Source organism: Bombina bombina, chromosome 11, assembly GCF_027579735.1.
Source record: "Bombina bombina isolate aBomBom1 chromosome 11, aBomBom1.pri, whole genome shotgun sequence".
Lineage (NCBI taxonomy): Eukaryota > Metazoa > Chordata > Amphibia > Anura > Bombinatoridae > Bombina > Bombina bombina.
The window spans coordinates 36,355,818-36,374,992 of NC_069509.1; the positions used below are offsets into that span (position 1 = coordinate 36,355,818).

The 19,175-nt window shown below is 39.0% G+C and overlaps 1 protein-coding gene across 2 annotated transcripts in view; it reads right to left on the reverse strand.

The window, feature by feature from the left end:
* Nucleotides 1-3,937: 3,937 nt before the first annotated feature.
* BCKDK (branched chain keto acid dehydrogenase kinase) overlaps nt 3,938-19,175 on the reverse strand; it is a 35,221-nt gene continuing 19,983 nt past the window's right edge. For both annotated transcript variants that reach the window (XM_053694528.1, XM_053694529.1), the window contains 12 exons: nt 19,091-19,150; nt 18,463-18,659; nt 9,826-9,894; nt 9,584-9,694; nt 9,451-9,498; nt 9,036-9,155; nt 8,785-8,883; nt 8,540-8,613; nt 8,308-8,436; nt 7,991-8,080; nt 6,760-6,921; nt 3,938-6,606 (listed from right to left, as the gene is read on the reverse strand). In XM_053694528.1, coding sequence (XP_053550503.1) covers nt 6,462-6,606; nt 6,760-6,921; nt 7,991-8,080; nt 8,308-8,436; nt 8,540-8,613; nt 8,785-8,883; nt 9,036-9,155; nt 9,451-9,498; nt 9,584-9,694; nt 9,826-9,894; nt 18,463-18,633 — 1,218 coding nt within the window. In that variant the 5' untranslated portion in view covers nt 18,634-18,659; nt 19,091-19,150 and the 3' untranslated portion in view covers nt 3,938-6,461. The remainder of the gene's footprint in view (nt 6,607-6,759; nt 6,922-7,990; nt 8,081-8,307; nt 8,437-8,539; nt 8,614-8,784; nt 8,884-9,035; nt 9,156-9,450; nt 9,499-9,583; nt 9,695-9,825; nt 9,895-18,462; nt 18,660-19,090; nt 19,151-19,175) is intronic.

The following is a 19,175-nucleotide window of genomic DNA, read 5'->3' on the forward strand; positions in this document are numbered from 1 at the left end:
TTAAATAAATAAGTAGATTTGTCAGTGTCAATGTCTGAGGAAGGATCTTCTGTATCAGATAGATCCTCATCAGAGGAGGATAAATTATTATGTTGTTGGTCATTTGAAATTTCATCAACTGAATGAGAAGTTTTAAAAGACCTTTTACGTTTATTAGAAGGTGGAAATGCAGACAAAGCCTTCAGAATAGAATCAGAAACAAATTCTTTAAAATTCATAGGTATATCATGTACATTAGAAGTTGAAGGAACTGCAACTGGCAATGTACTATTACTGGTGGACACACTATCTGCATGTAAAAGTTTATCATGAAAACTATTACAAATGACATTTGGCGAAATAATTTCCACAATCTTACAACAAATGCACTTAGCTTTGGTAGAACCGATGTCAGGCAGCAATGTTCCAGCAGAAACTTCTGAGGTAGGATCAGATTGAGACATCTTGCAAAATGTAAAAGAAAAAACAACATATAAAGCAAAATTATCAATTTCTTTATATGACAGTTTCAGGAATGGGAAAAAAATGCAAATAGTATAGCGCTCTGATAGAGAAAAAGGCAAGAGGCAAACATCAATGAGGTATTAAAATAATGAAAAAGTTTGGCGCCAAGTATGACGCACAACGTAGGTGAAAACTTTTTTGGCGCCAATAATAACCCGGAAATGACACACTCGCGTCACTAATGACGCAACCGTGTTTAAGGCTTCGGCATCAACTGTGACGTTGAAAATGACGAAGTTGCACCCGCGGGCCTAATACTACCCACAATTTGCAAGAAAGTAGTCAATTGAAAAAAAAAGACTAAACCCCAGGTAAGACAAAAAAAAAAAATCTTAAAAATGTTTATTTTCCCCAAATATGAAACTAACAGTCTGCAGAAGGAAATACATGAACCCGACTCATGGCAAATATAAGTACAATACATATATTTAGAACTTTATATAAATGCATAAAGTGCCAAACCATAGCTGGGGTGTCTTAAGTAATAAAAAACATACTTACCAAAAGACACCCATCCACATATAGCAGATAGTCAAACCAGTACTGAAACAGTTATCAGAGGTAATGGTAAATTGAGAGTATATCGATCTGAAAAGGGGAGGTAGGAGATGAATCTTTATGACCGATAACAGAGAACCTATGAAATAGACCCACGTTAGGGAAATCATCGTATTCAAAAAGTGATACTCCCTTCACGTCCCTCTGACATTCGCTGTACTCTGAGAGGAATCGGGCTTCAACAATGCTGAGAAGCACATATCAACGTAGAAATCTTAGCACAAACTTACTTCACCACCTCCATAGGAGGCAAAGTTTGTAAAACTGAATTGTGGGTGTGGTGAGGGGTGTATTTATAGGCATTTTGAGGTTTGGGAAACTTTGCCCCTCCTGGTAGGATTGTATATCCCATACGTCACTAGCTCATGGACTCTTGCCAATTACATGAAAGAAACATCCTTTTATTGCACAGTCTTGCTCTTCCCTCTGCCCCTTCATTTTATTTTTCTGTATTAATGTAGAGAGTGGTCCCACCCACACTCTACACCAGGGGTGTCAAACTCAAATTACTCGGGGGCCGCATCAGCAGTTTGGTCACCCTCAAAGGGCCTCAAAAGGGCCGGTTGTATCTAGGACTATGTGTCCACTCTTTTATTTATTATTATCATAATAAATTATTACTGTTTTTTCTAATAATGTGTAAGTAATAACAAGCATTTACACACAAACACACATTTACACACAAACACACATACACATATTTACACACACATACACATATTTACACACACATACATACATTCACACATTTACACACACACAAAAACTTTATTACTGCTCTGATTTAGGTGGGCAATAAACTAATGATAATGCAGTGTGAATATGTTTTCCCATGCATGCAAGCATAACAGGCAGGAATAAGGTTAATAAAATCTGTGCAGACTACAAATCAGTCACAGACAGTACAAGTGTAGGAGCAGACTCCCGAGATAAAGATTTGATTTATTACCTGGGGAAGGCTGAGAGCAGAATAAGACAATCTGCAGAGACAGAGCCTCAGAACGGCTGTTTACTTAGAATTGTCCTGCTGACATATTATTTAACCCTTTAAGGACACAGCTTTCAGTTTGCTCAATTGTTTTATGACGGAAAAATTCCGTCATATGTCATTAAGAGGTTAAAAAAAAACATGTTTTTCTTACCAGCCTCGCTGTGTGCCTGCTGCTGCCTCTCTGGTCTCTGCTGCTAGCCCTTTTCCCGTGCGTGCAGATAGAAGCTGGGAGGAAGTGATGAGGGAGCAGGAGGTCAGTGTCTTGTTCTCACTCAGTCACTTCCTACCAGCCAGATCTCGGAAGCCCCTGTTCAGGATCCATAGCGCAGCCAGCAGCACCTGTCTCTCCTACATACAGCGACTGTAAGTGGATACTTAGTCTCACAGCCGCTGTATGCAAGTGAAGGCTGGCGGCGGCTACACGGGCCACATGATGAGGTCTGGTTTGACACCCGTGCTCTACACAGAGCACAATTTATCCTGACTAATGAAAAAGAGAGGACCGCTATTGCGCATATGTTAGCGAAGACAACACATAGGGAGTTGCGAGCCATATGGCTAAACAGATGATTGGGTGCAACTGCAAAATGTCACAAAAAACAAAAAACAACTGGAGTGAAGGGGCTGTCAGAAGATTCGGCAGTAAGTGAACAGATATTAAATATAAATTATTTATAATAAATTTAAAGGGAGAGTAAAGTCAAAATTAAACTTATGTTTTAGATAATGTAATTTTAAACAACTTTTCAATTACTTCTATTATCAAATTTGCTTTGATTTCCTGGTATTCTTTGTTGAAGAGAAAATCTAGGTAGGCTCATGAGCGTGCACATTTCTTTAATACTCTATGGCAACAGTGTTTGAAACAGTGTTGTAGAACACAGTTGCCATAGAGTATTAAAGAAACATGCATGCTCCTGAGCCCCTATGAGCCAACCTAGATCTGCTCTTCAATTAATGATACTAGGAGAACAAAGCAAATTTGATAAAAAAGAAGTAAATTGGAAAACTGATGAAAATTACATTATATATTTAAATAATTATATTTTGACTTTACAGTCCCTTTAAACAAAAAAAATTAAAACAAATTATATGAATTCAAATGTAAATACTACAAAAGGTGAATTGCATCAGCACTAACTTTACCATCACTTTAGTGTCTTTTTAATATCTAGTAAACAATTTACGTGCACGCTACATGAGTTTGTACTAGCAGACCTGTCCTGTCTTCCAGGCTACAGTAGCAAACTCCCACAATCCACTGCTGCCAAATAACTATTGTTCTGGTGCTTGTAAATTTGCAGTGAACATTTTTTTTTTTTTTTTAAACTAAGCAGTTTTATGGCTGTGACTGGAAGATATTTAAGTTTTTGTTGTTTTTTAAATATAAAGCAGGAGGGGTTATTTATAAGCATTGAAAACAATTAGCCAAACCTAGCACAAAACCTGCTACACCAGTCTATATAAAATGTAGCATGCAGGAAGATTTTATCGTCTAGCAAACAGTGAAGCCATACTACCCATACACACACCACACTACACACTCACTACACATACAAACACACTTTTTTATCCCAATAAAGAAAAACAATTAGGAAATTCAAATGCAAAAACATAAGTTAATGCCAGAGTTTAAGATCCAAATAAAATATTAAAAAGCAGGAAAATTCCCAAATCACCCTCTCCCACAACAGAGAATTCTATAATATAATTATGCAGGTATTTGATATCAGAGTAAAACTCTGAACTTTCACAGTTTGTTATATTTGAGTGGAAATTAAATTCTGACACAATTTTGCTTCCTTTTTTTTTTTTTTTTTAAATTAAAAATGTTATACATATATAATGACAAACTTCATGGTGAAAAAGGTACTAAAAAAAATATTTACTTTTTTCCCAAGCTGGGATAGGCAAATTTTATTCAATTTTTCTTTTTACTTTTCTTTGCATAAAAGAAAAAAAAACAACAACAAAAATCTAAAAAACACCCACAATCACAGCGAATAAACAAACTATAATAGTGCTTAGGCGAAAAATGCAAAGAAATTACTGCTAAGTCCGTAGGAAATCATATTTGTCACTTTCGTAATAAAAATTGTCACTTGTCAGTAACTTGATCACAACTATAATCTCATGTTGAAATAAAATGAAGGAATATAATTCTACACAATCCTGTTGGGGTTGTGAATCAGAAAGCTTAAAATAAGCACATCCTCTTGTGTTCGTTACGTGATGTCACCAGAAGATGCTTAGTCCGTCATATATCAAACATCTCAAGTACGCAATCTAATTCTTACAACATGTCGACTTCTTCCATTCAACAAGTAGATCATCTCAAGCTTTCTCAGAACCAACATCACTTAGTTGAGATTCAGAAGTTGGCTGAGTCAGTAAAGCAACAAAAGATTAAAGCAAAATGAATTGATTTTTATAGAGTTGGTAAAAACTAAAAAAATAATTCTATCCATTGCTAAAGCAGAGCCAACATTCTCTCGGCAAGGTAATTGTCAACTAGACCGATTAAGTGGGTATCATATTTTAGAACGTCACAAGTAAGTTTGGCATCTCATCCTGAGGATAAGTGGCAGGGAATTCCTTAAAATAAAATGCCCCAGCTTAGCGGAGAGTAGTGTAACAAAGTGAGTTGCACAATATGGTATTGCACATGTAACAAGGAAAATAACGTATCACAATCAATGCTCACAAAGACAGCAGGAAAATGACCCATTGCAAGAAGATACTGTTCCTTTTTGGGTTGCTATTGCTTTACCTAGCTATCAATATAATAAATATGCTTGCACCCTGAGATCACAAAATAATGCTTGTGCTGCAAATAATGGTTAGGTTCATAAAGATCGCAAGGGCTCTGCCGTAAGACAAACCCTCATGTAATTCGTCTAAACATATGTATTAAAGGGACATAAATCTCAATATTCAAATCCATGAGAGCAATATCTGTGTATTGAAGAAATGCTTATATCTTTAGAGATTTTACAGAGCATATGTACATATTCCTCACAAATCTGTACCTGATCAGAGAGCATATTCACAGTTGACATTAATTTGCACCACTGCTGACAAATACATGTCATATATGGCTCCGTGAGCAGGCACGTACATTTCAGTTTTGAGTTTTATGTCCTTTTAAGATGAGGTGGGATAATTTATGCTTTAGTGTTTGTACGACAGAATCATAATCTCAAGAAGAGCCGTCGTTGACCCTCGGTGAGCACAAGGCCTAACAATGATGTTCACTTAATAATGCTAGGCCAATCATTTGTATACCACAAAACAAACACAATGTCAAACAGTAAAATACATCAGTGTTACTCAGGATAATGCTTCCTCTAAGCAATGTTACTGACAAATATCTGCCATCATGAGGGCGTTGTCCAGCGACTTCAGTTGAGGGAATATAGGAGATTTTGCTGCTATGTTTACACTATTGTTGTACAAGGGTCCAGACTCAGAAGTCTTTACGGAGGAAATAAAAAGGTGCACGTAATATAGATTACTAACCACAGATAGGCTCAAGCACAGCACCAGGAGGCTGCACAGACAAGATAGGGCCACGTGATCTCTCAGACTGGAGCAGTCCTACCTTCTAAGTGCAAATAAGAAGTTAAAGCTGAAAATGATAAGAGAATATTTTTTGGAGTTCATCTTTTTTTGAAAAAAAAAAATAAAAAATGATAACTAATGTTTGTTATTTCCGGTCCAAAGCAACAAAGGTGATGCACAGTTTGGCTGTGGGGTTTGTACACTTGGATGAAGTTTTCATCCTGATAACAGATCATGAAAACCAAAAAAGGAAGGCATTGCCCCGACATCCATATTTGTGTGTGTAAATAAATCTCTGGTTGGCAAGAGTGGACCATTTTGTGTAAATCCTCTGTGTGAGCAATCTTTTTTCCAATGTATTTTATCTTTTTGTTTGTCTTGTTAATGCAGACAGTTATTTGTCATTCATACAATTCTACTGGCATTCTAGACAGTTTTTCATTAACTTTTCCTGTTTTGTTTTTAATCTTTTTGGCAAAGAAGATTCAGGTTCCAGCCATAAAGTTCCAACAAGTTTGTTGTGTGAAGTTGAACCAGGTCCCATCTGTCCTATGGACCTCTCTAAATTTTTAGAGTGTGAATGCTTTGGTGCTCTGTAAATACAAAATGAGTAGCAAGTGTGATTACAGTTCATCTTCATAGATCATAAGTGCTCATAAGGATCTCTGAGTCGGTCACCAAAAAAAAAGATGGAGGAGTAATTAAAAACGGAATAAAAAAATTGAAAAGACCCATTAGAAGACAGCAGGTAGCTTATGTACCATTAACACTTTATTATACGGATCACTCCTTGTTGAGGAAAAAAAAAAAAAGTGAAAAGGTTGGATGTATCCCGGAAGCCTGCTCTCTATATGCGAAAGCTCTCCTCCTTGCCATCGATATGTTTGAGGCGAAGGTACACATCTGTGCCAATTCCCTGAAGGGACTGTATACAGAGGGATCCACCTAGGTATTCAGCATACGCTCGTGATGTGGGAAGCCCAAAGCCAAAACTGTAAAAAAAAAAACCCTTACAATTACTTGAGGAGAGGAAGTTATAGTCGCTCATGTACTCTTTGCATATTGTCTGTGTGTGGTCAATATATTCACCAACAGAATAATACAGTTGGGCACTCTGGTTATCAGACAAGCTTTGCAGTACTCACCCGTGCATTGGGCCAGACTGTCCGCTGTTCACCATATCCACCATGTTTCCAAATATAGGGTTTATGCGAGGGTCCTGAGCGCTGGTTTCTGCAGTGGTGAAATGATAATTCATAACACGCTCCAAATGGTTGTGAGGGATTCCCCCTCCTCTATCTGAGATCCTGCAAGATAGACAACAGTCCCCATTATCTTGAGGTCCTAATAGCAAACCGTTTTACCACAATGCTTTAAAAAATGTTGCTGCAAGATTTTGCACAGCATTAACCCCAGTCCTATCTTGAAGGGAGGCTACCCAATTAAGGACTCAAATCCATTATTTCTTCAGAGCACTATCTTCGCTTCCTCCTTGTTATGGAGGCAAAGAATGACTGGGGAGTATAAAACGTAATATTCCCTTTGAATATAAAAAAAAAAAAACGTCTGTTTTACAGACCCGCTCTCTGTGCTCTTCTGAGCGGGTCTGTTTTATTCACACAGCGCATCGGGCCAGCTGTATAGTCACAGCCCGGCCCGACCGCACCATTATACACAGTGCAGCTCGCTCCTGATGTCAGACAGAGCAGGAGCGAGCTGCACTTAGTGTTATGGCGCGGTCGGGCCGGGCTGTGACTATACAGCTGGCCCGATGCGCTGTGTGAATAAAACAGACCCGCTCAGAAGAGCACAGAGAGCGGGTCTGTAAAACAGACGTTTTTTTTTTTTTTAATTCAAAGGGACTGTTACGTTTTATACAGATAAGGCTAATATAATGTTATATAATTCTGCACTATGTGCAGAATTATATAACATTATTTTTAAGGTTTACTGACACTTTAAGCTTTGCTGGGGTGTCTTTACTTTCTTTCCAATGGCATGGAGAGTCCACGATTTCATTAAATTACTGTTGGGAAATTCATCTCCTAGCCACCAGGAGAAGGCAGAGTGTTTACTATGCGTGATTAACTGTTTTTAATTTTGAGTTTACTGTATGTGGATTGCATGGGTTCTGTAAATTGTGCTCTATGGAACATCCTTTCCTGTTCTGGAAGGATGAATTTGCAGGAGCTGAAAAAGCCCCTAATGGGTGGTGACTTCCAAACAGTGGTCTAATAACAGGTAATAAAGGGACTTTTGCTCTAACCCCCTGTATTAGGTAAGTTAATATGGTTGCAGATCTGCAGAGAGGACAAGATCAGTCATGGAAATTGTGTATTGCTCGGATAAAAACAGGGATTACTTTTCTTGTCTCACCTGATTATAAGGTCAATGTCATTATTTGCGATGGTGATTGAAATGTCTGGGACGTTGTAGGGTGTATCAATGTGACTCTCCATAGTGGCCCTAAAGAAAAGAAAATAATAAATCACAAACTACTTGCGAGTCAGTTCCAAAGCTTTGTTTTACAGAAGACTGTACGGTTTACAATCCTGCCTACAAGTTCCAGTAAGAAGTCAAGATTCAAGGATATTAATATTTCAGGGCTTGTTATTGGTTGGAGTCACCACAGTACAAGCAGGCTGCTCCAAGGACAGGCTGTAAACTTCTGCATTAGGAGCCGCAGGACTCACCGCATGGAGTTTTTAAGTAGTTCAGGAAGGATATAATCCAAAGGCATGGGTATAAATGGAAATCTTGCAGCAACATGGCCGTTAATCCTGACACGAGGAGCGTTTCCATACTTGTGCTCGCACAGACGCCTACACAAGAAAATAAATGAACAATTTTGTGTGTGAGGAACAGGTAAGTAATGTGACCTTTATGACACTATCAGATGACATAACCTCTCACACACACAATTACCTGGCAAAGTCCACCCACTTCTCAATAATTTTCTTGGGAGAAAGACGAGTGCAGATAATGCCAACAAAATCTGGCTATGGAAAAATAAGAAACACACAGCTGAACCAGGAGATACTTGTATTCACAACCTATTTACAGAAAACACAGCGACTAGGTTAGTTTGAGGAAATTACCCTTGTTTGTATGAAGGTAACAATGTCAAGCATCACATGGGACAGTGGGGGATATAGGTGTTATGTAGTTACCCGGTCCTCGTGCAGCGAAAGGTGGTGTGTTGCCAACATCCGGATGCCCAGGCGTGATGTTAAAGTCTTATCCAGAAAGAAGCGAATCACCTTTTCATCCTGTGAGAAAACATGCACTGTTAGGATAATGAAGGTAGTCAAACCGTGAGGTGCATTGTCTCGGAACCTTCTCTTGCGAGTTTGCTAGGACACAGGTTCATTTAGTTGGATGTTATGGGCACCCGCTGCTAACCCCCCATGCCCAGCGGTACCTGTATGTGTTTTCTGCTCTCTCGCAGCCCCTCTGCCAGTTGGGTCACCACATCCTTATGATCATCAAGAAGCTGCCTCAGCAACTTGCAGTACTGTGTCTCAGTATCATGATCTGTGATCTGGGGAAGAGCAGGTCATTTATCAGCTACGTACTCGCCCTAATCCCACGCAACACCTCTCTGCAGGAGTAGGTCAGCTCTGCAATACTCAGTCACTTAATATAGGAATATTTATGGAAGTTTACTGTGAGTAATAAGCGCTTATATTATAGTTAGCAGGCAAATATTTAGAAGAATGTTATTACAATTTAAAGAGGTGATGGTGATTCAGGAGGAAGTGTGTGCTTCAATCTAACATCAATGAAACGCTTGATTAAAAGAGAGGAGATCAGGGACAAAGCATGGCAGCACTTACTGAGGGGAACTCGCTGAGCTTCTGGAAGGCACGGATGTAAAGCTCGTGCTGCACAAGACAAAATGTTATAATAAATAACAGTACGGCATGTAGACTTAGCATTGTGTGATGGTGCTGACACAACACGACCTACCACGTGCAGGATTGTGGGGTTACAGCCTATGATGAATGGGAGGCTGCGGAATCCTTTGATGCGATGAGCAATACGTACAGGAAGTTCCTTGTGCAAATATCGAGCACTCTTCTGTAATGCGAATAAAAAAAAAAAAGTGAGATCTATTTTTATAGAAGATAATGAGGACCCTGATAGCAGAAGGTAGATGTGATGCACAAGGTAACACGATAAAACTATTTATGTAAATGAATGCAACATACCAGGATATGGCTGCCGTCCTGGGACCTCCCTGAATACAGCATAGTGGTAGGAGTGAGACGGACTGAAGCCTACACAGAAAACAAGACACCATTACACTCCAGCACTAACAACCTGTACTAAATGATCAATAGTCCTATTTACTCTGCAACCCCACAACGTTGTTCCTATAGCTCAAGTCCGCCCTCTACTGACAGCTCTGGGAGTACAACTTTTTCTTTCATTATTTATTGCTCAGGAACATTTAAGTTTATGAAGTGACATTTCTATCCAGTACATTATAGAGCACTCTTTAAAGGGATAGAAAACACCAAAAATGTTATTGTTTAAAAAGATAGAGAATTCGTTATTACTCATTCCCCAGTTTTGCATAATCAACACTTATATTAATACTAGCGGTGAAAGCCGTGTACACAGTCATTCTCTTTACTGCATCGGTCCTACCCGTGCTCCTGACCTGCCATGCCCGCCACACCATGCCCACTTCAGTCTGGTCACTCCCCAAACTGCGCACGCAACTGAAAATGGCCACAGACGTGGTAGTGTGGATACTTCTTACCTTTAATTACCTTGTATCTAAGCCTCGGCAGACTGACTCATTTTCTCAGATCTTTTGACAGACTTGCATTACAAGCAATTAGTGTTGACTCTTAAGATAACTTCACGTGCATGAGCACAATGGTATATATATGAAACACACAAACTAATGCCCTCTAGCGGTGAAAAACTGTCAAATGCATTTAGATAAGAGGCAGTCTTCAAGGGCTTAGAATTTCACATATGAGCCTACCTAGGTTTAGCTTTGAACTAAAAATAACAAGAGAACAAAGCAAATTTAAAGATAAAAGTAAATTTGAAAGTTGTTCTGAAATGAAATGCCCTATCCGAATCATGAAAGTTTAATTTGGACTTTACTATCAATTTAACCCTTTGGCTGCTAAGCCATTTCCTGGGTGCCTTTTCTGGGTGCTAATATTTTATTTTATTTTTTTTATTTTTGAATTTTTTTTTTTTATTTTTTTTTACAGACTCCCAAGACTTACACTGTTGGAAAGGTTAGGCAAGTACCTTATCAACAGTCGGTCTTGGGGGTCTGTAGCTGCTCAGGTGCCTGAGATACAGACTTCTAAGCAGCATGCCCCCTCCTCCTATACTTAACATTGTTAAGTATAAATAAAGTTGCGAGGTGACGTCATCACGTAATTGCGCGTGACGTCACTGCGCATCACGTGAAGCCCTGGCGATGCCTGTCACTCTACAGGCACGATCGCCGGGGTAGGAGCAGTAAGGAGCCCCCAGATCTCCCTCAAGGTGGGAGAGTGCTCATGACTGCTCTGAGCCGTCATTAGCACTCAAAGGGTTAAAAGGACATGAAACCCAAACATTTTTCTTTCATGATTTAGGTAGAACATACAATTTTAAACAACTTTCCAGTTTACTTCTATTATCAAATTTGCTTCATTCTCTTGGTATCATTTATTGAAGGAGCAGAAATGCACTACTGGCAGCTAGAAAAACACATGCGTGAGCTGATAACAATTGGTATATATATATATATATATATATATATATATATATATCCACCGATCAGCAGCTAGCACCCAGGTGCTTTGCTGCTCATGAACTTACCTAGAAAAACCCTTCAACAAAAGGATAACAAAAGAAGGAAGCACAAATTAAATAATGGAAGAAACTGGAAAGTGGTTTAAAATTGAGTGCTCTGTCTAAAGGGAGAGTAAAGTCATAATTAGACATTCATGATTCAAAGGAACATGATAGTTTAAAAGTGTATGCAACCCCCACTAAAATTACATTTGACAGTGTGCAAATCTTTTTTATTAGTTACTCAAAGATTTATCAAAACAAACATTTATTTAATCAATACTGCAGTTTTAATAGCTAAACAAATGATCCTGCGAACATGGAAAGACAAAAGAGCACCACGTATATCAGCCTATATCAAAAAACATAATTTATGTAAGAACTTACCTGATAAATTCATTTCTTTCATATTAACAAGAGTCCATGAGCTAGTGACGTATGGGATATACATTCCTACCAGGAGGGGCAAAGTTTCCCAAACCTTAAAATGCCTATAAATACACCCCTCACCACACCCACAAATCAGTTTAACGAATAGCCAAGAAGTGGGGTGATAAGAAAAAAAGTGCGAAGCATATAAAATAAGGAATTGGAATAATTGTGCTTTATACAAAAAAATCATAACCACCACAAAAAAGGGTGGGCCTCATGGACTCTTGTTAATATGAAAGAAATGAATTTATCAGGTAAGTTCTTACATAAATTATGTTTTCTTTCATGAAATTAACAAGAGTCCATGAGCTAGTGACGTATGGGATAATGACTACCCAAGATGTGGATCTTTCCACACAAGAGTCACTAGAGAGGGAGGGATAAAATAAAGACAGCCAATTCCTGCTGAAAATAATCCACACCCAAAATAAAGTTTAACAAAAAACATAAGCAGAAGATTCAAACTGAAACCGCTGCCTGAAGAACTTTTCTACCAAAAACTGCTTCAGAAGAAGAAAACACATCAAAATGGTAGAATTTAGTAAAAGTATGCAAAGAGGACCAAGTTGCTGCTTTGCAGATCTGGTCAACCGAAGCTTCATTCCTAAACGCCCAGGAAGTAGATACTGACCTAGTAGAATGAGCTGTAATTCTCTGAGGCGGAATTTTACCCGACTCAACATAGGCAAGATGAATTAAAGATTTCAACCAAGATGCCAAAGAAATGGCAGAAGCTTTCTGGCCTTTCCTAGAACCGGAAAAGATAACAAATAGACTAGAAGTCTTACGGAAAGATTTCGTAGCTTCAACATAATATTTCAAAGCTCTAACAACATCCAAAGAATGCAATGATTTCTCCTTAGAATTCTTAGGATTAGGACATAATGAAGGAACCACAATTTCTCTACTAATGTTGTTGGAATTCACAACTTTAGGTAAAAATTCAAAAGAAGTTCGCAACACCGCCTTATCCTGATGAAAAATCAGAAAAGGAGACTCACACGAAAGAGCAGATAATTCAGAAACTCTTCTAGCAGAAGAGATGGCCAAAAGGAACAAAACTTTCCAAGAAAGTAATTTAATGTCCAATGAATGCATAGGTTCAAATGGAGGAGCTTGAAGAGCTCCCAGAACCAAATTCAAACTCCAAGGAGGAGAAATTGACTTAATGACAGGTTTTATACGAACCAAAGCTTGTACAAAACAATGAATATCAGGAAGAATAGCAATCTTTCTGTGAAAAAGAACAGAAAGAGCGGAGATTTGTCCTTTCAAAGAACTTGCGGACAAACCCTTATCTAAACCATCCTGAAGAAACTGTAAAATTCTCGGTATTCTAAAAGAATGCCAAGAAAAATGATGAGAAAGACACCAAGAAATATAAGTCTTCCAGACTCTATAATATATCTCTCGAGATACAGATTTACGAGCCTGTAACATAGTATTAATCACGGAGTCAGAGAAACCTCTATGACCAAGAATCAAGCGTTCAATCTCCATACCTTTAAATTTAAGGATTTCAGATCCGGATGGAAAAAAGGACCTTGTGACAGAAGGTCTGGTCTTAACGGAAGAGTCCATGGTTGGCAAGATGCCATCCGGACAAGATCCGCATACCAAAACCTGTGAGGCCATGCCGGAGCTATTAGCAGAACAAACGAGCATTCCCTCAGAATCTTGGAGATTACTCTTGGAAGAAGAACTAGAGGCGGAAAGATATAGGCAGGATGATACTTCCAAGGAAGTGATAATGCATCCACTGCCTCCGCCTGAGGATCCCGGGATCTGGACAGATACCTGGGAAGTTTCTTGTTTAGATGAGAGGCCATCAGATCTATCTCTGGGAGCCCCCACATTTGAACAATCTGAAGAAATACCTCTGGGTGAAGAGACCATTCGCCCGGATGCAACGTTTGGCGACTGAGATAATCCGCTTCCCAATTGTCTACACCTGGGATATGAACCGCAGAGATTAGACAGGAGCTGGATTCTGCCCAAACCAAAATTCGAGATACTTCTTTCATAGCCAGAGGACTGTGAGTCCCTCCTTGATGATTGATGTATGCCACAGTTGTGACATTGACTGTCTGAAAACAAATGAACGATTCTCTCTTCAGAAGAGGCCAAAACTGAAGAGCTCTGAAAACTGCACGGAGTTCCAAGATATTGATCGGTAATCTCACCTCCTGAGATTCCCAAACTCCTTGTGCCGTCAGAGATCCCCACACAGCTCCCCAACCTGTGAGACTTGCATCTGTTGAAATTACAGTCCAGGTCGGAAGAACAAAAGAAGCCCCCTGAATTAAACGAAGGTGATCTGTCCACCACGTTAGAGAGTGCCGAACAATCGGTTTTAAAGATATTAATTGATATATCTTCGTGTAATCCCTGCACCATTGGTTCAGCATACAGAGCTGAAGAGGTCGCATGTGAAAACGAGCAAAGGGGATCGCGTCCGATGCAGCAGTCATAAGACCTAGAATTTCCATGCATAAGGCTACCGAAGGGAATGATTGAGACTGAAGGTTTCGACAGGCTGTAATCAATTTTAGACGTCTCTTGTCTGTTAAAGACAGAGTCATGGACACTGAATCTATCTGGAAACCCAGAAAGGTTACCCTTGTTTGAGGAATCAAAGAACTTTTGGTAAATTGATCCTCCAACCATGATCTTGAAGAAACAACACAAGTCGATTCGTATGAGACTCTGCTAAATGTAAAGACTGAGCAAGTACCAAGATATCGTCCAAATAAGGAAATACCACAATACCCTGTTCTCTGATTACAGACAGAAGGGCACCGAGAATCTTTGTGAAAATTCTTGGAGCTGTAGCAAGGCCAAACGGTAGAGCCACAAATTGGTAATGCTTGTCTAGAAAAGAGAATCTCAGGAACTGAAAATGATCTGGATGAATCGGAATATGCAGATATGCATCCTGTAAATCTATTGTGGACATATAATTCCCTTGCTGAACAAAAGGCAATATAGTCCTTACAGTTACCATCTTGAACGTTGGTATCCTTACATAACGATTCAATAATTTTAGATCCAGAACTGGTCTGAAGGAATTCTCCTTCTTTGGTAAAATGAAGAGATTTGAATAAAACCCCATCCCCTGTTCCGGAACTGGAACTGGCATAATTACTCCAGCCAACTCTAGATCTGAAACACAATTCAGAAATGCTTGAGCTTTCACTGGATTTACTGGGACATGGGAAAGAAAAAATCTCTTTGCAGGAGGTCTCATCTTGAAACCAATTCTGTACCCTTCTGAAACAATGTTCTGAATCCAAAGATTGTGAACAGAATTGATCCAAATTTCTTTGAAAAAACGTAACCTGCCCCCTACCAGCTGAACTGGAATGAGGGCCGTACCTTCATGTGAACTTAGAAGCAGGCTTTGCCTTTCTAGCAGGCTTGGATTTATTCCAGACTGGAGATGGTTTCCAAACTGAAACTGCTCCTGAGGACGAAGGATCAGGCTTTTGTTCTTTGTTGAAACGAAAGGAACGAAAACGATTGTTAGCCCTGTTTTTACCTTTAGACTTTTTATCCTGTGGTAAAAAATTTCCTTTCCCACCAGTAACAGTTGAAATAATAGAATCCAACTGAGAACCAAATAATTTGTTTCCCTGGAAAGAAATGGAAAGTAGAGTTGATTTAGAAGCCATATCAGCATTCCAGGTCTTAAGCCATAAAGCTCTTCTGGCTAAGATAGCCAGAGACATAAACCTAACATCAACTCTAATAATATCAAAAATGGCATCACAGATGAAATTATTAGCATGCTGGAGAAGAATAATAATATCATGAGAATCACGATTTGTTACTTGTTGCGCTAGAGTTTCCAACCAAAAAGTTGAAGCTGCAGCAACATCAGCCAATGATATAGCAGGTCTAAGAAGATTACCTGAACATAGATAAGCTTTTCTTAGAAAAGATTCAATTTTTCTATCTAAAGGATCCTTAAACGAGGTACCATCTGACGTAGGAATGGTAGTACGTTTAGCAAGGGTAGAAATAGCCCCATCAACTTTAGGGATTTTGTCCCAAAATTCTAACCTGTCAGGCGGAACAGGATATAATTGCTTAAACGTTTAGAAGGAGTAAATGAATTACCCAATTTATCCCATTCCTTAGAAATTACTGCAGAAATAGCATTAGGAACAGGAAAGACTTCTGGAATAACCGCAGGAGCTTTAAAAACCTTATCCAAACGTATAGAATTAGTATCAAGAGGACTAGAATCCTCTATTTCTAAAGCAATTAGTACTTCTTTAAGTAAAGAGCGAATAAATTCCATCTTAAATAAATATGAAGATTTATCAGCATCAATCTCTGAGATAGAATCCTCTGAACCAGAAGAGTCCAAAGAATCAGAATGATGGTGTTCATTTAAAAATTCATCTGTAGAGAGAGAAGATTTAAAAGACTTTTTACGTTTACTAGAAGGAGAAATAACAGACAAAGCCTTCTTTATGGATTCAGAAACAAAATCTCTTATGTTATCAGGAACATTCTGCACCTTAGATGTTGAGGGAACTGCAACAGGCAATGGTACATCACTAAAGGAAATATTATCTGCTTTAACAAGTTTGTCATGACAATTATTACAAACAACAGCTGGAGGAATAGCTACCAAAAGTTTACAGCAGATACACTTAGCTTTGGTAGATCCAGCAGGCAGTGGTTTTCCTGTAGAATCTTCTGGCTCAGATGCAACGTGAGACATCTTGCAATATGTAAGAGAAAAAACAACATATAAAGCAAAATAGATCAAATTCCTTATAAGACAGTTTCAGGAATGGGAAAAAAATGCCAAACATCAAGTTTCTAGCAACCAGAAGCAAATAAAAAATGAGACTGAAATAATGTGAGACAAAAGCGACGCCCATATTTTTTGGCGCCAAATAAGACGCCCACATTATTTGGCGCCAAAAATGACGCCACATCCGGAACGCCGACATTTTTGGCGCAAAATAACGTCAAAAATGACGCAACTTCCGGCGACACGTATGACGCCGGAAACGGAATTTTTGCGCCAAAAAAGTCCGCGCCAAGAATGACGCAATAAAATGAAGCATTTTCAGCCCCCGCGAGCCTAACAGCCCACAGGGAAAAAAAGTCAAATTTTTTGAGGTAAGAAAAAATATGATAATTTAAAGCATAATCCCAAATATGAAACTGACTGTCTGGAAATAAGGAAAGTTGAACATTCTGAGTCAAGGCAAATAAATGTTTGAATACATATATTTAGAACTTTATAAATAAAGTGCCCAACCATAGCTTAGAGTGTCACAGAAAATAAGACTTACTTACCCCAGGACACTCATCTACATGTTTGTAGAAAGCCAAACCAGTACTGAAACGAGAATCAGTAGAGGAAATGGTAAATATAAGAGTATATCGTCGATCTGAAAAGGGAGGTAAGAGATGAATCTCTACGACCGATAACAGAGAACCTTATGAAATAGATCCCATAGAAGGAGATCACTGCATTCAATAGGCAATACTCTCTTCACATCCCTCTGACATTCACTGCACGCTGAGAGGAAAACCGGGCTCCAACTTGCTGCGGAGCGCATATCAACGTAGAATCTAGCACAAACTTACTTCACCACCTCCCTTGGAGGCAAAGTTTGTAAAAACTGATTTGTGGGTGTGGTGAGGGGTGTATTTATAGGCATTTTAAGGTTTGGGAAACTTTGCCCCTCCTGGTAGGAATGTATATCCCATACGTCACTAGCTCATGGACTCTTGTTAATTACATGAAAGAAACATGTTATATCAATTAATTATAGATCAGCATAATCCAATGATACGCTTGGAAAATAAATTAAAAGCCTATTTGGCTAAATGGGATAAGATAATTATGTTGCTCCCCCTAGAGCAGGGGTGGGCAATTATCGGGCCTCCAGATGTTATGGACTACATCTCCCATAGTGCTCTTTCAGCCATAATGCTGGCAAAGCATCATGGGAGATGTAGTCCATAACATCTGGAAGGCAGATAGTTGCCCACCCCTGCCCCAGAGTCTCAAATTCAGACTCTACACCCATTCCATGCTTCCCCCTCTTCCTTCAACTGATACAGTTAAATTGCTATCCTACACACTGGAGACGGATTCTGTCTTAGTGGGGTATTTTTTTCCCCCCCTTTGTTCAGTTTTGTTTTGTACCCCTTGTTATAAACGGGTAAGGAATCACTAGGAGAACATTATTTGATAACTAACCAATCTTTGTTTCTTTCGCTATTTATTTATGATTATACAGTGTTGATAGACATTTTCTTTTTTCTTCATTTGCATTCCTAACTGGAAATTGTCATATAATATTTTTGTGTCTGTATTGTAATTCCGTTTACCTCCTATTCCATATCCCAATAAAGGTTAATAAATGTTACTGTTTCAGGGCAATATGTACATAAGGTGCACCTGCCATGGGCACACACATTTAAATGCCACACCTGCTCAGAGAGCTGTTGGTGGTTAGTACGACAATAAACAGTACCACTGATTCGCTGTACAAGCAGATTGTTTGGACATGGGTGCACTAGACTGCAGCATATGTACATATGCCCCTGTAGTGTGTGTGTTTTGGATTTACCTTTTCAGCAGCAATATCAATGCTAGACTGGTTGTAAAAGGAAGTGACTGTCTTTGACCGTTCTCTGGCCAGCTCAACATGGTGATGGTCTGTGGCCGAGGTGGAGTGAGAACTTAGTGTAGGAACTGTTAAACGGAGAACTGAGGGCAACAGACGGCTATTGCGCAGCATCTCTGCTTGTGTAAGGGATCCTACTCCTGTGTATAAGAAAGGGAAGACACAATCTCAGTAAATTGACTGCTAGAGAGACATGAAACCAAAACATTTTCTTAATTTCATGATTCAGATAGAGCATATTATTTTAGACAGCTTTGCTTAGTTCTCTTTGTGTCCTTTGTTGATAATCATACCTTGGTAGGCTCAGGAGCTGAGAGCTAGTTGCTGATTGGTGGCTGCACATATATGCCTATTGTTATTGGCTTACTGGTGTGTTCAGCTAGTTCCCCAGTAGAGGATTGTTGCTCCTTTAACAAAGAATACTAAGAAAGTTAATTGTAAATCTATGCTCAATTTTAATCATGAGTGAAAGTGTTTGGGTTTCACGTCCCTTTAAATTGAGAGAATGGAAACACAGAACCATATAGAGTGAGAAACACACAGCAGACACAGCTCCAAGGTCAATACTCACCTAGATCCCAGAAGACTGCTTATGGCTGATTCGGACCCAACAGAAAAGTTACTTCATTACCTGCGTGAAAAGAGAAAGTGATTGG